The 14,833-nt window shown below is 45.2% G+C and overlaps 1 protein-coding gene across 1 annotated transcript; it reads left to right on the top strand.

The window, feature by feature from the left end:
* The first annotated feature begins 1,776 nt into the window (after positions 1-1,776).
* On the top strand, positions 1,777-13,522 carry F2RL1 (F2R like trypsin receptor 1). The gene is made up of 2 exons (XM_027100791.1): positions 1,777-2,153; positions 11,783-13,522. The coding sequence occupies exons 1-2, from the start codon at positions 2,072-2,074 to the stop codon at positions 12,892-12,894; spliced, it is 1,194 nt and encodes a 397-aa protein (XP_026956592.1). The 5' UTR covers positions 1,777-2,071; the 3' UTR covers positions 12,895-13,522.
* Positions 13,523-14,833: the final 1,311 nt, after the last annotated feature.

Genomic DNA, 14,833 nt, shown 5'->3' with positions numbered 1-14,833 from the left:
ATTTTCCTGCTCCTGTGAGCTCTGTCAGGGCAGAGGGAAGAGGCAGAATGCTAACCCTCCACTTATGTAAATTTGGGGAAGTGTCTTATTGGGGATAGGGTTGAAACAACCGGCTAACATGACATTTTATACAATTTTGTCTGCCTGAATTATCTGGAACCCCCATTAGTTCGTTAATTGGTCCCATGGTAGGTTCAGCAAGAGGCCACACACGTGACACGGGGCCTTTATCAGAGGTACGCTCCATCCTAGAAACTCACAGGGCCAAGATGGTGGCCATTCAGTTTATGGCTGTTCAATAAATGATGATGGTCACTGGCAACTGACTCACCAAACTTTGGTCTTCAAGGAAGAATCATGGACTCCCAGGACTCAAGCCCCTCAAGAGGCTACCTGGACTCACCCAATCTGACCCCTGATCGTGGGAGGGAACTCCCTCTCCAACCTGCAGGATGGCTGCTCTGGTCCTTTGCTGTAAGCCCTGCAGTGACGTGGCCCTTAACCTCACCAGGCAGGCCCCAGGACTGGGACCAGGGGGCCCTGTTTTTATTTATTTATTTAAGGCAGGGGGCTGTTTGTTTGTTTATGGCCATGCCTGGGGGCTTTCGGGGATCTTAGTTTCCCCACCGGGGATTGTGCCTGGGCCACGGAAGTGAAAGAGCCGAGTCCTAACCGTTGGACCACCAGGGAACTCCCCCAGCGAGCCCTGTTAAAATTCTCTTTCTACATTGAGCTGAAATCAGCCCCCCACTGTGGCTACTACCTAGTTCTGCTCTCTGGAGCTACTCAAAACATGTCTAATCCTCTTCTACATGCTAACTCTTCAAGTATCTCAGGACAGCACTCACGTTTCTCTTCTCTGCTCCTCCACTACCCAAGAGTTTAAGTGAATTACAGTACACTTTCTTTTAAGCAAGTAAAAAGACATTACCAATATAATGAAGGACCTGTGCAGCGATCCCCAGTCTCCCACTTCTTCTCCCCACACCCCCTCTTATATATTTCTGCATGCATACATACATACAGGCGTACATACTGCTTATATATTTCTTTGGACTGTGGGATCCCAATGCAGAAAAGACGCTGGTGGGAGCATTTATAGTGCAGTGATTAATAGAAGAAAGCAGAAGTCACAGACTAAAGTTTTCTTGTGATGAACATTTACAGACTGTGTCTACCAACTGTGTGACTGTGGGCAATTTATCCAACCTTTCTCAGTTCTATTTCCTCATCTGTAAAATGGTAATAATAGTTATACTGATTGCGCGGGTTGCTTTGGGATTAGACTGTGCTCCTAAATCATTTATACGCGGCACTTCAAGTAGCTGTTACAAATGTTTTCTCCCTCACCACCTCACAGACTGGGAAAGGGGCCTAGAAGGGGGTGAGAGTATTACTAGGGGTCACAGCTAGTTAACATCAGAGCGGAAACCTAAACCCAGATCCCTGATTACTCCGGTTGGCCGGGACCCCTTCCTGCTCCCCATCGCGTTCGCGGGTGTCCGCAGACGTCCATCCTGCCAATGCAGATTAGAAACTCATCCCTCATCCCACAGTGCCCACGACACTGGGAAGTGTCTACCAAGTACCGACGATAACTGCAGCGAGCTCGGGTCTTGGCTTTTTGCCATTTAGGAAAGGGGAGGGATGGGGATGGACAACACTGGCTGACTCCCTAGGAGTAATTAAAGGTTAAAGGTAGTTTTCGGCCTTGCGATCTGAGCGTTCCAGCCATTTGCATTCCGATACAGCTCCTTAGCGGCTGGCGCACCTGGGGCGGCGGAGGCGGGGCCCCAGCGTGCGGCGCCGCGGCCGGGGGCGGGGCCGGGACGCGTGGTCTTCGAACCGCAGAGCCCAGCGTTGCGTTCCGGCCCCGGGGCGTGGCCTCGCGCAGGTACGTCGAGCTTCTCGAGTTTCACTGAAACTTTTCCAGCTGCGGGGAAGGCGTGCGCAGAGGCTCCAATTAGGGGCAGGTGGGGGGGTGGCTTTTTCTCCTAGCTGCGAGTGGGACTCAGTTTCGAATCGTTGGCGGCGAATTCCCCGCCCGCCGGGTGTCGGAGCTGCTGGAAGGATGCGAAGCCTGAGCGCGGCGTGGCTGCTGGGGGGCGTCATCCTGCTGGGGACCTCTGCCTCCTGCAATCGCACCGTCCTAGGTGAGAAACTTGGCCAAGGAGGGCTCGTGCGGCTAAGGAGCGGGGGTCCTGGGCACCATGGGCAGGTGGGGGAAGAGGGTCAGGTGCGCGAAGGGTGCTCTGCCGCCGCCGCCAACTCCTCCCGACATCCCGCAGCCTCCTCTCGGCGGCTTTGAAGGGGGATCCCTGCGCCCTGGGAGCAACCAGCTGGGACTAGCGGGAGAGGGTGAAGTCTACGGAGGGGAAAGGGAGGGAGCGGAGTGCTCGCTTCTACGGAGTACCCAGAGGGCTTAGCCTCTCTGGCCCCGGTGGGTTTCTTCGCAAACACGAAAATCCTTAAGGAACATTTCGCACACCCTTGAGACTCTTCCGGGCTGGTCCTGCAGGACCCGCGGAGTTAGCGAGTTGATGGCTCAGAGCGGGGTGGCGTGGATGGGAGCCCGCGGCCTGGGAACTTTCAGCTTCGGTTTTTGCAGCCTCCTTCAACTTTTGGAGGCCACTCTTTGGGGTCGGCCCACGGCGTTCAAGACGCCCCCGGGGCCTGCAGCTCCTCTGGCACAGGGCACAGCGCGGGTGTGGAAGTCAGGGCCGGACCCTGCTGGGTTCTTGGGGTGACGAGCGGTCACCCCGAGGTTTAGGCCAGTTGGGCGCATTAAATAAATGGAACTTCTTCGACCCTGCTTTACATTCGACCAAGTGAACTTACGGCCCTGGGTTTCCCCGGCCTTCGCTGGCTGCGGCTCAGGTCTGTAGGCCGGAGGCTGCCCGCCCCAGGAAGGGAACAGCACGGGAGCCGTCCCTGGCGGCGCTCAGGTGCCAGCTTGTGCGCCGCAGCCGGGTTCCACGGATGTGCTGCCCCGGGTGTGCTCGAACTTGTTCGGCTGCTGGTGGAGCCTCCCGGGCGGAGCAGGCCTCCGAGGGCGTAGGCGCTGTTAAGCCTAGTATGGCACTGCTGTGATGCTAAAGGACGCCCCGCTGTTTGGGGCAGCCAGGGTAGCCTTAAAAGGGAAGTTTTAATTTCCCTGCTAAATGTGCAGACCTGTTGTAAAAGGCAGGTTCTCACTTTTATCCTCTTCATAAAGACATTGTAAAAGAGCAAGTCACTGTGAATTTGAATTAGACGGAAGAATGTGATTCCTTTCCCTTTGGAGTTACAGCAAAGGGTATTTTGGTGGATACTTGGAAACTGCACCCCTGGTACACATTTTATTGACAGCACTACCGAATGTAAAATAGTTGTCTGGTGGGAAGCAGCCGCATAGCACAGGGAGATCGGCTAGGTGCTTTGCGATGACCTAGAGGGGTGGGATAACGAGGGTGGGAGGGAGGGGATATGGGGACATGTGTAAGCATTTGGCCGATTCTCTTTGTTGTGCAATAGAAACTAACACAGTATTGTGAAGCAATTATATTCCAATAAAGATGTATTAAAAATTTTAAAAAAACAAGAATAAAGGCATTTATTTATTTACAGGAAGTACTGAAACTGTGATGCACGCATGTCCGTTTACCCTTATGTTTTAAACTTATAAACTTAAAATTTAGGAGCAAAGCTTAGTATGTGCAAACAATTTTTTTTTTTTTTTTTTCCGGTACGCGGGCCTCTCACTGTTGTGGCCTCTCCCATTGCAGAGCACAGGCTCCAGACGCGCAGGCTCAGCGGCCATGACTCACGGGCCCAGCCACTCCGCGGCATGTGGGATTTTCCCGGACCGGGGCACGAACCCGTGTCCCCTGCATTTAAAAAAAAAAATATGTGGATGTTGATGATTCATCTGTTTTATGATTCAAACGGTTCCTATAGGAAGCTTGCCCGAGTGTCTGGCTTGTTCTTGTTTACAAAGTGAGGGGCTGGGGGGGATTCCTGAAGTACAAGGGGGACTTACTTTAACAGCAACAACAAAAATCAAGTTACTTGTTAACCACAAGTATTGCACTTTTTTTTTCCTCCACATATTTTTACTCCTTTGCAGGGTAACTGTCCTAAAGGGTCAGTTAAGTAACAGCGAGACTTTAGGTAGATGGAGCTTTCCTCACAACTTGAAGCTAGATTGATTTTGATTAAGAAACAGGCCATCACCAGTGTTTCTGCCCTTTAGCACCTGTCTTTGCTTACCCTCTTTGGTTCGACCCTAAGGTGTGCCCCTCAGTTTGCAGGAGGACACATCCTAGGTTTGATTTTTCTTCTCCAAGGTTTTTCCCCAAATGACTGCCTTATGGAAGGGAACTCAGCCTAGAGTGTAACCTTCTCATTTTACAGATACGGGCCACTGAATTGAGGAGTAAGGGCCAAGGAAAACTGTCCATCAGGCCTCTGCTTTCTTTCTGCTCACAACAGTAATCGATAGTTATTTCTGTAAATATGTTTCATCTGTCTCCCCACCAGATCACGTACTCCAGGAGGCCAGGGACCCCTAGCGGCACCTCCATCACCACGGTCCAGCACAGTCTCATTCCCTAAAGGACCTCAGTAAATAGCAAATGAAGAATGAAGTGAAGGGACTTACCCAGAGTGACCTGGTGGTTGATGGCAGTTCAGCATTTAAGTCGGCTTCTTTCAGGCACTTACTTCTTTCCACCGTGTCACGAACCTGAGAAGTCCCCTGTAATGCAGTCATTCCATTTTTCTTTTGGAGACTGAAACTTGTGTTCTTTTTGTAATTGGTTTTTAATTATACAAGCTGTATGTGATCACTGTAAAGGAAAAATGAGTCCAAAAGAAGGGTTGCATTAATTAAATCACCCTCAGTATCCAAAGCACTGCTAACATTTTGGTTTCCAGCCTTTCTCATGCTTTCATACATCCGTGCATAAAATACATATTCACAGAGAAATTTTTTTGTACAAGAATGTGTTTATATAAACATCAGTAGCATATCAGTAAATATAAAACATTTTTAATGACTCTAAAATGTTGTCAATGGATGTATTATAATTTTTAATTGGTCCTCTGTTCATAGACACATGGGCACATGGTTTTGTAATAGTAATAGTAAACACTGGCTGACTTCCAGTGTTTTGTAATAAGAGAGAACACATAGAACATGAAGATGGGACTGTTTGGTCGTCTTCCTGGCCTTGTAGTTACTAATTAACCTTGATAGGCAATGTTTTAGTGAAGTCTGTGTTTGTCTTTCTTATGGTTTTATTAGCTGGACAAGTGTTGAGAGGAAAACAGTTCATCCTGAAAGAACACGAGAAAGTTGACTAAAGTGTACCTAGAGAAGGGGTACCGAGCAACTGAAGCTTTTATTTTTTTTGATCTGTGCTCCCAAAGGTCGGAGCAAAAGAAGATTTGGGGTGAGGAGGATAGTAGGGGAAAGAACACAAGAGGAGAGTTTAAACAAATAAAGTAGCTGCTCTGTACTTGCTTTGGTTGGGAGGGTGCGCAACAGGAAGATGCTTAATATAACAAAGAACAGGTAGCGTTTTTAAAGTTAAAAGATTTCCATGCATTTTTACCCCAAAATTGTACAAATCAGAAGAGTTAAAAAGAAAACGAAACATCCCCTCTTCTCTGCCCTCTTCACTCTCAACAGACTTTTCTATGCAGAAATATATGTATTTTGTAACAATAGAAGGATCATACTGTACATTCTGTCCTACAGTTATTTTTTTTTTAACCTAGTAGATCTATTCATGGTCAGTATAAAAAAAAAATCTGTCCATACTTGTGTAGAGGGAATATTATTCATTGTATAAATGCCATAAATTATTGAACTAGCCTTTTTTGTTTTTCGATGGTCGTTGAAACTAACATTTTTGTTTTACCATGGTAAACAATATTCTAGTAAATATTCTTGTACATAGTGTTTTTGTGCACTTTAGCTAGTATACATGCAGGACTAATTCCTAGCAATAAATGGATGAGTCATAGGGCAAGCACACTGAAAATTTTGATGTTTTTGCCAAATTGCCCTCCAAATAGATTGTACCAATTTATACTCCTTTGAAAAAGTAATCCAAACAACATAGAAGGGTGTGAAGTAAAAAAAAGTAAGTTTCCCCTCCCCATCCATTTTACTCTATAGAGATGGCCGTTGTTTATAGTTTAGTGGGTATTTTTCTAGACTTCAGATTTGCAAACAAATTATAATTTTGTTATATAGATGGAAGCATATTATTCTGCCAGTTGCCTTTTTTCAATGGACATATTGTGACTCTCCATTTCAATGCTTATTAAGTAGTGTAGTGTCTGCTATTAATGCTGGGGACTGTGCTGAGGATATGGTAAGTTAGGAATGGTGGTTGATGAACGTTGCTTATTTCCTGTTTGTTTGTAATTGGGGTGGGGGGATGATGCCTTGAGCACCAGTGGGTGCGTATTCTTGTGTCCTTGGGCAAGTATTGTTGATTACAGGTCCCAAATGGAGAATGCTTTTGTGTGTTTAAACGTTACGTGTGTTTAAACTTCATATGTACATTTAATTTCATCTTCGCTCTCGAAAATAGAAATGATTTTGTCTGGTGTGCGGATGGGTTATAGAGTTGGAAGCTGGAATAGCATCAGTTCTAGACAAGTTCTGTGAGTTGGGGTGACTGGGATAGGATGCTGTACGAGGTAAAAGTCTGTGCACTGTGCTGAAAGGGCTTCAGGGAACTTTGAGCAGCATCTTGACATTTACCAGTGTTAGAACTGACCAGTGTTATACCAAGCGGCATGCTGCTTGTGTGCTCTGCCACTGGTACAATGAACATAGCTAATATGACTGGTATTTCAGATTGAGATCATTCAAGGTCGTATGTTGGAATATTCTCAGGAAATTTTTCTTTCTCTCTCTCTCTTTGAATCCTTCCCTAACTTTTTGTAGTATTTCTTGCTCTTCCCCCCCTCCCCTTTATTTTAGTACTCTTATTTAAAATAGATTTTTATCTCTCTTTACATGAACCTTCCTGACCTGGCGTGTGTTTATTTTTATGGGAAACTTCAGACATGTGAAAGTAGAATATTACAGTGAATCCCAGGTACCTCTCCCTCAGCCTTAACAATGATGCCCCAGCCTCCTTCCTGCCCTCCTTCCTGTGTTATTCTTTAACAGCTTTCAGATACAATTTGCAGACCATACAATTCACCTATTCCAAGTCTACAATTCAGTGCATTTTAGAATATTCACAGTTGTCTATCCATTACCACAATCAACTTTAGAATATTTTTATTACCCCATAAGAACATCCCACTCCCCACCCCACCCCCGCTCTTAGCCATCACCCCCCAGTTTGCCCCATTCCCCAGCTCCTGGCAACCACTAATCTACTTTTTGTCTGTGGATTTGCCCATTCAGGACATTTATTATAAATGGAATCATACAATACACATTCCTTTGTGACTGACTTCTTTCAAAAGCATAATCTTCTCAAGGTTCATCTGTATTGTAGCACGTATCAGTTCTTCATTTCCTTTTATTGCTAAATAATGTTCCATTGTATGCGTATACCATATTTTGTCTACCCATTCATCAGTTGATGGACATTTTGTTATTTCTGCTTTGGGGCTTTTATGAATAATGCTGTTATGAACATTCCTGTATAAGTTTCTGTTTGAATACGTGTTTTAATTTGTCCTGGATGTATACTTAGGAGTAGGAATGGATGGGTCACATGGCAACTCTATGGTGAGCCGTTTCAGGAACTGTCAACTTATTTGCACAGTGACTGCATCACTTTACATTCCCACCAGCAGCACCTGAGGGTTCCCCTCCTTGCGTTATTTTGAAATAAATCCAGATATAATTTCATCTTAAAATATTTCAGTATGTATTCATAAAAGATGGCCATTTCCTTTTCAAACATCACCACATAATAACCACTGACAAAAATTGTGTAATATAATCAAATACTCAGTGTTCATATTTCTAATTGTTTCATAAGTGTCATAAATACTATATTAATAGTTTGTTTGAATCAGGATCCAAACAGGGTCCACACATTACATAAGGTTAATATTGTCTTTTAATTTATGGGCCCTACCTCCACACCTCTTTCTGGGTTTTTGCCTTGTAATTTATATTTTGAAGAAATGAGGTCCTTATCCTGCAGCAGTTTCCACAGCCTGGATTTTGCTAATGACATTCTTATGTTATTGAACATGTCCTATTGTCCCCTTTATTTCTATTAATTTGGCTGTTGGATCCAGGGGCTTGTTCAGATGAGGGTTCGTTCGATCGGTCGTTTGTTGCAAGATCACTTCATAGGTACTTCTTCCCTTCGGAGGCAGATAACGTCTGGTTATCATGTTTGTGATGTGGGTAACTCCGGACAATCAATGCTTAGATTTTCTTCCCTTTTATAAAGCAAGTTATGTAATTTTGTTTGTTTGTCTTGGTACCAAGGGAAAAAATTGAGTCTTTTTGTGGTAATTAGAAAATCTTGGTGGCTCCATTCTGTAGAAACGCAGTCTGACTCATTGACTTGGTCTCTGGTGGGCTGTTTCTGGGCTGGGTGTCCCAGCTCTCTGAATGGAAGAGTCCTCAGAACAGGGGTCCACTGTCCAGTCACCAGCTTTGGCACACCTGCCTCTCCGGAGAGCCGGTAACCGCTTTTCAAACCAATGGAGAATTCATAGGATTCTCTTACACCTCTGAAAGTCTTCCAGAACATGTTAATATTAATACAAATAAATATATAAATTATTAGAGGAGGGGCTAGTTCAAAGCGGGGGTGTTAAAATGGTAAAACTTTACATTTAAAATTTTCTGTTTGAGAACAGACGTGTGGAATCCGCACAGGTTAGGTTGGTCTCAATAGACTCCAGCGTGTGACCTCACGTCGGTCTCCGAGGCTATGTGATATAGGGGTTAGAACCAGGGAGTCTAGAAACGGACTGCCTTGGGTTGAATCCTGACTCTCCAACCTAACAACTGTTCAGCCTTGGAAAATTTACTCAGTTTTTTCAAGCTTCAGTTTATACATCTAGAAAATGTAGCTCTAATAATAGTACCTCCTCATAAGGTGTTGTGAACGTGAAGTAAGCTAATACACGTGAAGTGTTGAAAGCAACGCTGGACACACGATATTAAGCGTGTGTGTCCTGGAATCCCCTGCCGGCGTCTGTGTGGTTTGGGTACTAACTGGGTCAGGCTAGAGCTCTAAAGACATGAGCTGCGCTCTTGATTCTCCTTCCTTTTTTTCATCGGTAGGGCTAGCTGAGCTTTTCAATCCACCCCATGTGCGAGGTCCAGGGCTCTGCCAGGGACCATGGGGATAAGGAAGTTAGGAATTAAGGATAAAGGAATTAGGACAGTCCTGGAATTAAACCTGTAATCTCACACAGCGACTCTTGCCATTTTGACTCCTGGAGCAAGTTCCAGACATTACCAGTCTATAAATATGTCGTTACTATTCTCTTGTGGTGTGTAAAATCGGTCACTCTGCTAAACTGGTTGTGAAAAACATGTAAGTGGGTCATGAAATCAATGTAGAAGGTGGTGACTGGATTTCACAAGAATGGAACAGAATACAATAGAAAGTATTAGAGTGTACCCTGCGCAATAAGGCTAATTATTATTTTGTGAAACTTTTTTTCCATTATGGTTATATGTATCAGAACTGGGTTACCATATAGAATATATTTCTTACTGTGGGTTATGGTCAAGCTTTGAAGATCACTGTAATATGTAGGGATATTATTTTATTTTATTATTTTTTTTATTATTATTTTTTTGCGGTACGTGGGCCTCTCACTGTTGTGGCCTCTCCCGTTGCGGAGCACAGGCTCCGGACGCGCAGCCTCAGCGGCCATGGCTCACGGGCCCAGCCGCTCCGCGGCATGTGGGATCTTCCCGGACCCTGCATTGGCAGGCAGACTCTCAACCACTGCGCCACCAGGGAAGCCCTATTTTATTTTTTAAATTTAGAAATAATTCATGCTCTTTTGAAAAAATTATAAAAGAAATCGGAAGAAGAGATGAGTCTGTCCTAAGTGTACGAACTTCCTGTGTCTGCCGTAACAAATTGCCGCAAGCTGTTGGTTTCAGTTCGTAAGAACTTTTTTTCTCACAGTTCTGGACGTCAAGAGTCGGAAATCAAGGTGTGGGCGCCTCTCGAGGCTCTAGGGGAGACTCCGTTCCATGCCTCCTCCAGCTACTGGGGGCTGTTAGTATTCCTTGGCATTCCTTAGCTTGTTCCTTGGCTTTACTCCAGTCTCCGCCTCCATTTTCACATTGCTTTCTCCTTTCTGTCTTCCTTCTCTCTCAAATCTCCTTCTGCCTTTCTCTTATAAAGACAATTGTCATTGGACTTAGGGCCCACCTGGATAATCCAGGGTGATCTTCCCATCTCAAGATCCTAATTGCATCTACAAAGAGCTTTTTTCTAAATAAGGTAAGGATCACAGATTCTAGGGGTTAGGACGTGGACATCTTTTTTGGGGGGCCACCCACTCTGCTAAATGAGAAGTGAAGTATTGATCTCTACACCCTCTCATCCTCCACCCACCGTAATCACTGTCACTTCTTAGTAGGGAAGCCTTAAGAGAAGTGAATAATCCTGCTGAACATGGGTACAAAGGTAGGAGAGGAAAAAATGATGACTAAACATACAAATTATCAGATAAACTTGTGGGTAGATTGCACATCCTCCCTGGCATACTGTGGTGCCATGGTGAAGGACTGCTCTCCCCCAGAATTAAAGTCAGATCCTTCCATGTCCTCACACTGTCCCTCACGTTCATCCGCAGGTCCATGAGCACTTCATTGGCATAGGCTGGCTATGCCATTGGTTTGTGATTTGTAAAGTTTAATTCATAATATGGGGATGAGAGTGGAAATTGTTAAAGCTTGCCATGTTACTTGCTTAAAAGTCAGAATACAAATTTGTCTGAACAGAAATCATGCACCTATCCGTCCAGTGACCTTGAGGCCAGAAGGCTTGCCTGTCTTCTGGCTTCCATGGGAAGGTCTCCAGGAAGCCCACACAGAAGTGGGGGATCCCTGCCCACGGCTGAGGCTGTCCTTGTGGCTGGAGAGGGACTATCTCTGTGCTCCTGAGAATCTCGCCGTGTTGGACTTTGGGCTAGGGAGTGACAGGCAAGGCTGGATCCTGTCTTATGGCCCCAAGTGAGATAGACGGCCATGATGAGAACAGGTAGGAACTAATGGGTGTGGACAGTTTGTAAAAATAAATTGAAATACTGTCACCTTTTTTGAGATTCATAGAAATCAATGTTATCTTCTACACATACTTCACAACCCTCCCATAAAAAATACTTGCTGTAAAAAAAAAAAAAAAGCAAGCAAACCAATCCAGACCATAGAAATCCCAGTAATTCCATCACCCAAAGAAAGCACCCATAAGTATTTTGTGTACTCCTCCTCCTGTCTTTTTCCTTTCTCTTCTTTCACACGGCACAGGAAGCTTTCTTCAGCTACGCTGCTCTGGAGAAAGGCAGGGCTGCCGTAACATGCTGTCCGTGCCAGTTGTCTCTCAATCCCTTTCAGTTCATTCTGCTTCTTTTTCTCCTCAGCTGCTCTCCTCCTTTCCTCTTCTGCCCAAATTTTCAGGTGGCTGTAACGCTTAGCAGCACCATCTTGTCCGTGACCTTCCCACCGGCCCTCCTGTCTTTCCTTGAAGTGATTTTATTTGGACAAACCAGCATTTCTGTGGAAACGTTGATTTCTGTAATGACCCTTGTCTGCCTTGCCTTTCTTGCGCAGGAACCAGTAGACCCTCTAAAGGAAGAAGTCTCATTGGTTACGTTGATAACTCACCTCAGATCACGGGGAGAGGAGCAACAGTGGAACCAGTCTTCTCTGTGGATGAGTCTTCTGCCTCTGTCCTCACTGGAAAACTGACTACTGTCTTTCTTCCAATTGTCTACACGATCGTATTTGCGGTTGGTTTGCCAAGTAATGGCATGGCCCTGTGGGTCTTTCTTTTCCGAACGAAGAAGAAGCACCCTGCTGTGATTTACATGGCCAACCTGGCCTTGGCGGACCTCCTCTCTGTTATCTGGTTCCCTTTGAAGATTGCCTATCACATCCATGGCAACAACTGGATTTATGGGGAATCTCTCTGCAAGGTACTCATTGGCTTTTTCTACGGCAACATGTACTGCTCCATCCTCTTCCTGACCTGTCTCAGTGTGCAGAGATACTGGGTCATCGTGAACCCCATGCTGTACCCCATGAGGAAGGCGAGCATTGCCATCAGTGTCTCCCTGGGAATATGGCTGCTGATTCTGCTGGTTACTATCCCCTTATACGCTGTGAAGCAGACCCTCTACATTCCAGCCCTTAACATCACGACCTGTCATGATGTTTTGCCAGAGGCGGTGTTGGTGGGGGACATGTTCAATTATTTCCTCTCTCTGGCCATCGGAGTCTTTCTGTTCCCAGCCTTCCTTACGGCCTTTGCCTATGTGCTGATGATCCGGACCCTCCAATCTTCTGCCTTGGATAAAAACTCAGAAAAGAAGAGGCAGAGAGCCATCAAGCTCATCGTCACTGTCCTGGCCATGTACCTGATCTGCTTCACTCCTAGTAACCTTCTGCTCGTGGTGCATTACTTCCTGATTAAAAACTGGGGCCAGAGCCACGTCTATGCCCTGTACCTCATAGCCCTCTGCCTCTCCACCCTCAACAGCTGCATTGACCCCTTTGTCTATTACTTCATTTCACAAGACATCAGGGATCACGCAAAGAATGCTCTGCTTTGTCGGAGCGTCCGTACTGTAAAGCAGATGCAAATATCCCACACATCAGTCAAATTCTCTAGGAAATCCAGCTCTTACTCTTCAAGTTCAACCAGTGTTAAAACCTCCTATTGAGTTTTCCAGCTCCTCGGATGGAAGTTAGGCAGGGGGATTTGGAACCTGATTAACATTATGGGGATGCTTCTGTTGTTTCCCAACCACATGGGTTTCGCCACATACCATGTATATGCAACAGCTCCCAGGATTGCTGGGAGTTTCCCTGTTTGCATAAGGAAAGTCCCCCAAATTAACATAGATGTCAGTTTCAGAATTCCTCTACTCAGGTGCTCCTGGAAACGGAACTGATTGGAAGCAGACTTTTCAGAAGGTGGAGAAAAGACAGAAACCCAGTGACTTGCAAAGACTAGTATTGGCGTGAAGACCAAGTTCTTAGCTAAAACTACATTTTACATCTGGGGTCAGTCACAACCATGTTAGGGCTTCAGGGCCCTCAGAGATGATTGGTCCAATTGACTGGCTTTAAGGATAAGGAAACTAAAGAGGTGAGGGAGCTGCCCAGAATTAGGTTTCCAACCAATGGCAATAAGTTAGGACTGGACAGTTTTGAATGGTCAGTGGGGTTCTTGTACCACCTCATCAAAATCCTTGTGGATCAGGCTTCCCTGGTGGCACAGTGGTTGAGAGTCCACCTGCCGATGCAGGGGACATGGGTTCGTGCCCCAGTCCGGGAAGATCCCACATGCCGCGGAGCGGCTGGGTCCGTGAGCCATGGCCGCTGAGCCTGCGCGTCCGGAGCCTGTGCGCCGCAATGGGAGAGGCCACAACAGTGAGAGGCCTGCGTACCGAAAAAAAAAAAAAAAATCCTTGTGGATCTTGTTGAAAAATGCAGATTCATTATACTCAGGAATCAGAGCTCAGAGTCTGGGGACAGGGCCCAGGAACCTTCATTTTAACAAGATCTTCGTGCACTCCAAACTTTGGGAACTATTGGTCTGGGTACTGCTTCGACTTGACAAGGGGCCGTGGCAGTTTCTGAAAAGAGAAGCAAACAGGATGTTGTGTGTCTCTTTTATGTTCAGCTTATAATGAATTCTGTTTGTTGACTTATTGGGACTTTCAATTATTTATCAATCCTTTGAGCTTTTGTGTATATCATTATCACTTCAAGGAAAATACATCAAGGATTTTAAATGTAGAAAAATAAATTTTGTGTAACTCTTTACTGACTTCAATGAAATCTTCAGGTTGTCTGAATAATAGATTGTTTCACAACTAGGAATAGTGTTTACCACTTAGTATTTTAAAAAATTATTGTTGGGGCTTCCCTGGTGGCGCAGTGGTTGAGAATCCGCCTGCTAATGCAGGGGACACGGGTTCGAGCCCTGGTCCGGGAAGATCCCACATGCCACGGAGCAACTAAGCCCGTGCGCCACAACTACTGAGCCTGTGCATCTGGAGCCTGTGCTCCGCAACAAGAGAGGCCACGATAGTGAGAGAGAGGCCCGCGCACCGCAATGAAGAGTGGCCCCCGCTCGCCGCAAATGGAGAAAGCCCTCGCACAGAAACGAAGACCCAACACAGCCAAAAATAAATATAAAATAAATAAATTAATTAAAAAAAATTATTGTTGGACTATTTATTGCCAGTTTTGTTGACTTGTTATCAAATATGAAATTATAAAGCCGTCACTGGGTTTGAACCACATCCGTTTGGAAAAGAACTTCTGAAATAGAAGTGATTTGCAATGTATTTAAAGAGGTACTTGACTCCAAGCTGACTATACAACTGGTGTATTTGTGACCTTTTAAAATAATTGTTTTATTGTATGATTGATTTATAAATAACACATGACTTATTTTTTACAACTTATTTCTGAATTATGTGGCTTTTGCTTTCATTTTTGTTTTCGAGGGAGGGAGTGAGAGAAGGGAAGCAAAGGCATCACTCTTCTAAGAAGAAATGTAAGTGATTCTCACATCTTATTTTTTACGTAAATAGGGCCATATTATACACATTGCTCTGTGATAATTGTTTTTCTTTTAACCACATTTTA

This window comes from Aethalodelphis obliquidens, unplaced genomic scaffold (genome assembly GCF_003676395.1).
Source record: "Aethalodelphis obliquidens isolate GAN/ISIS:26980383/991018 unplaced genomic scaffold, ASM367639v1 scaffold4, whole genome shotgun sequence".
Lineage (NCBI taxonomy): Eukaryota > Metazoa > Chordata > Mammalia > Artiodactyla > Delphinidae > Aethalodelphis > Aethalodelphis obliquidens.
Note: the sequence above shows the minus strand (reverse complement) of the source record. Positions and strands in the feature narration are given on the sequence as shown.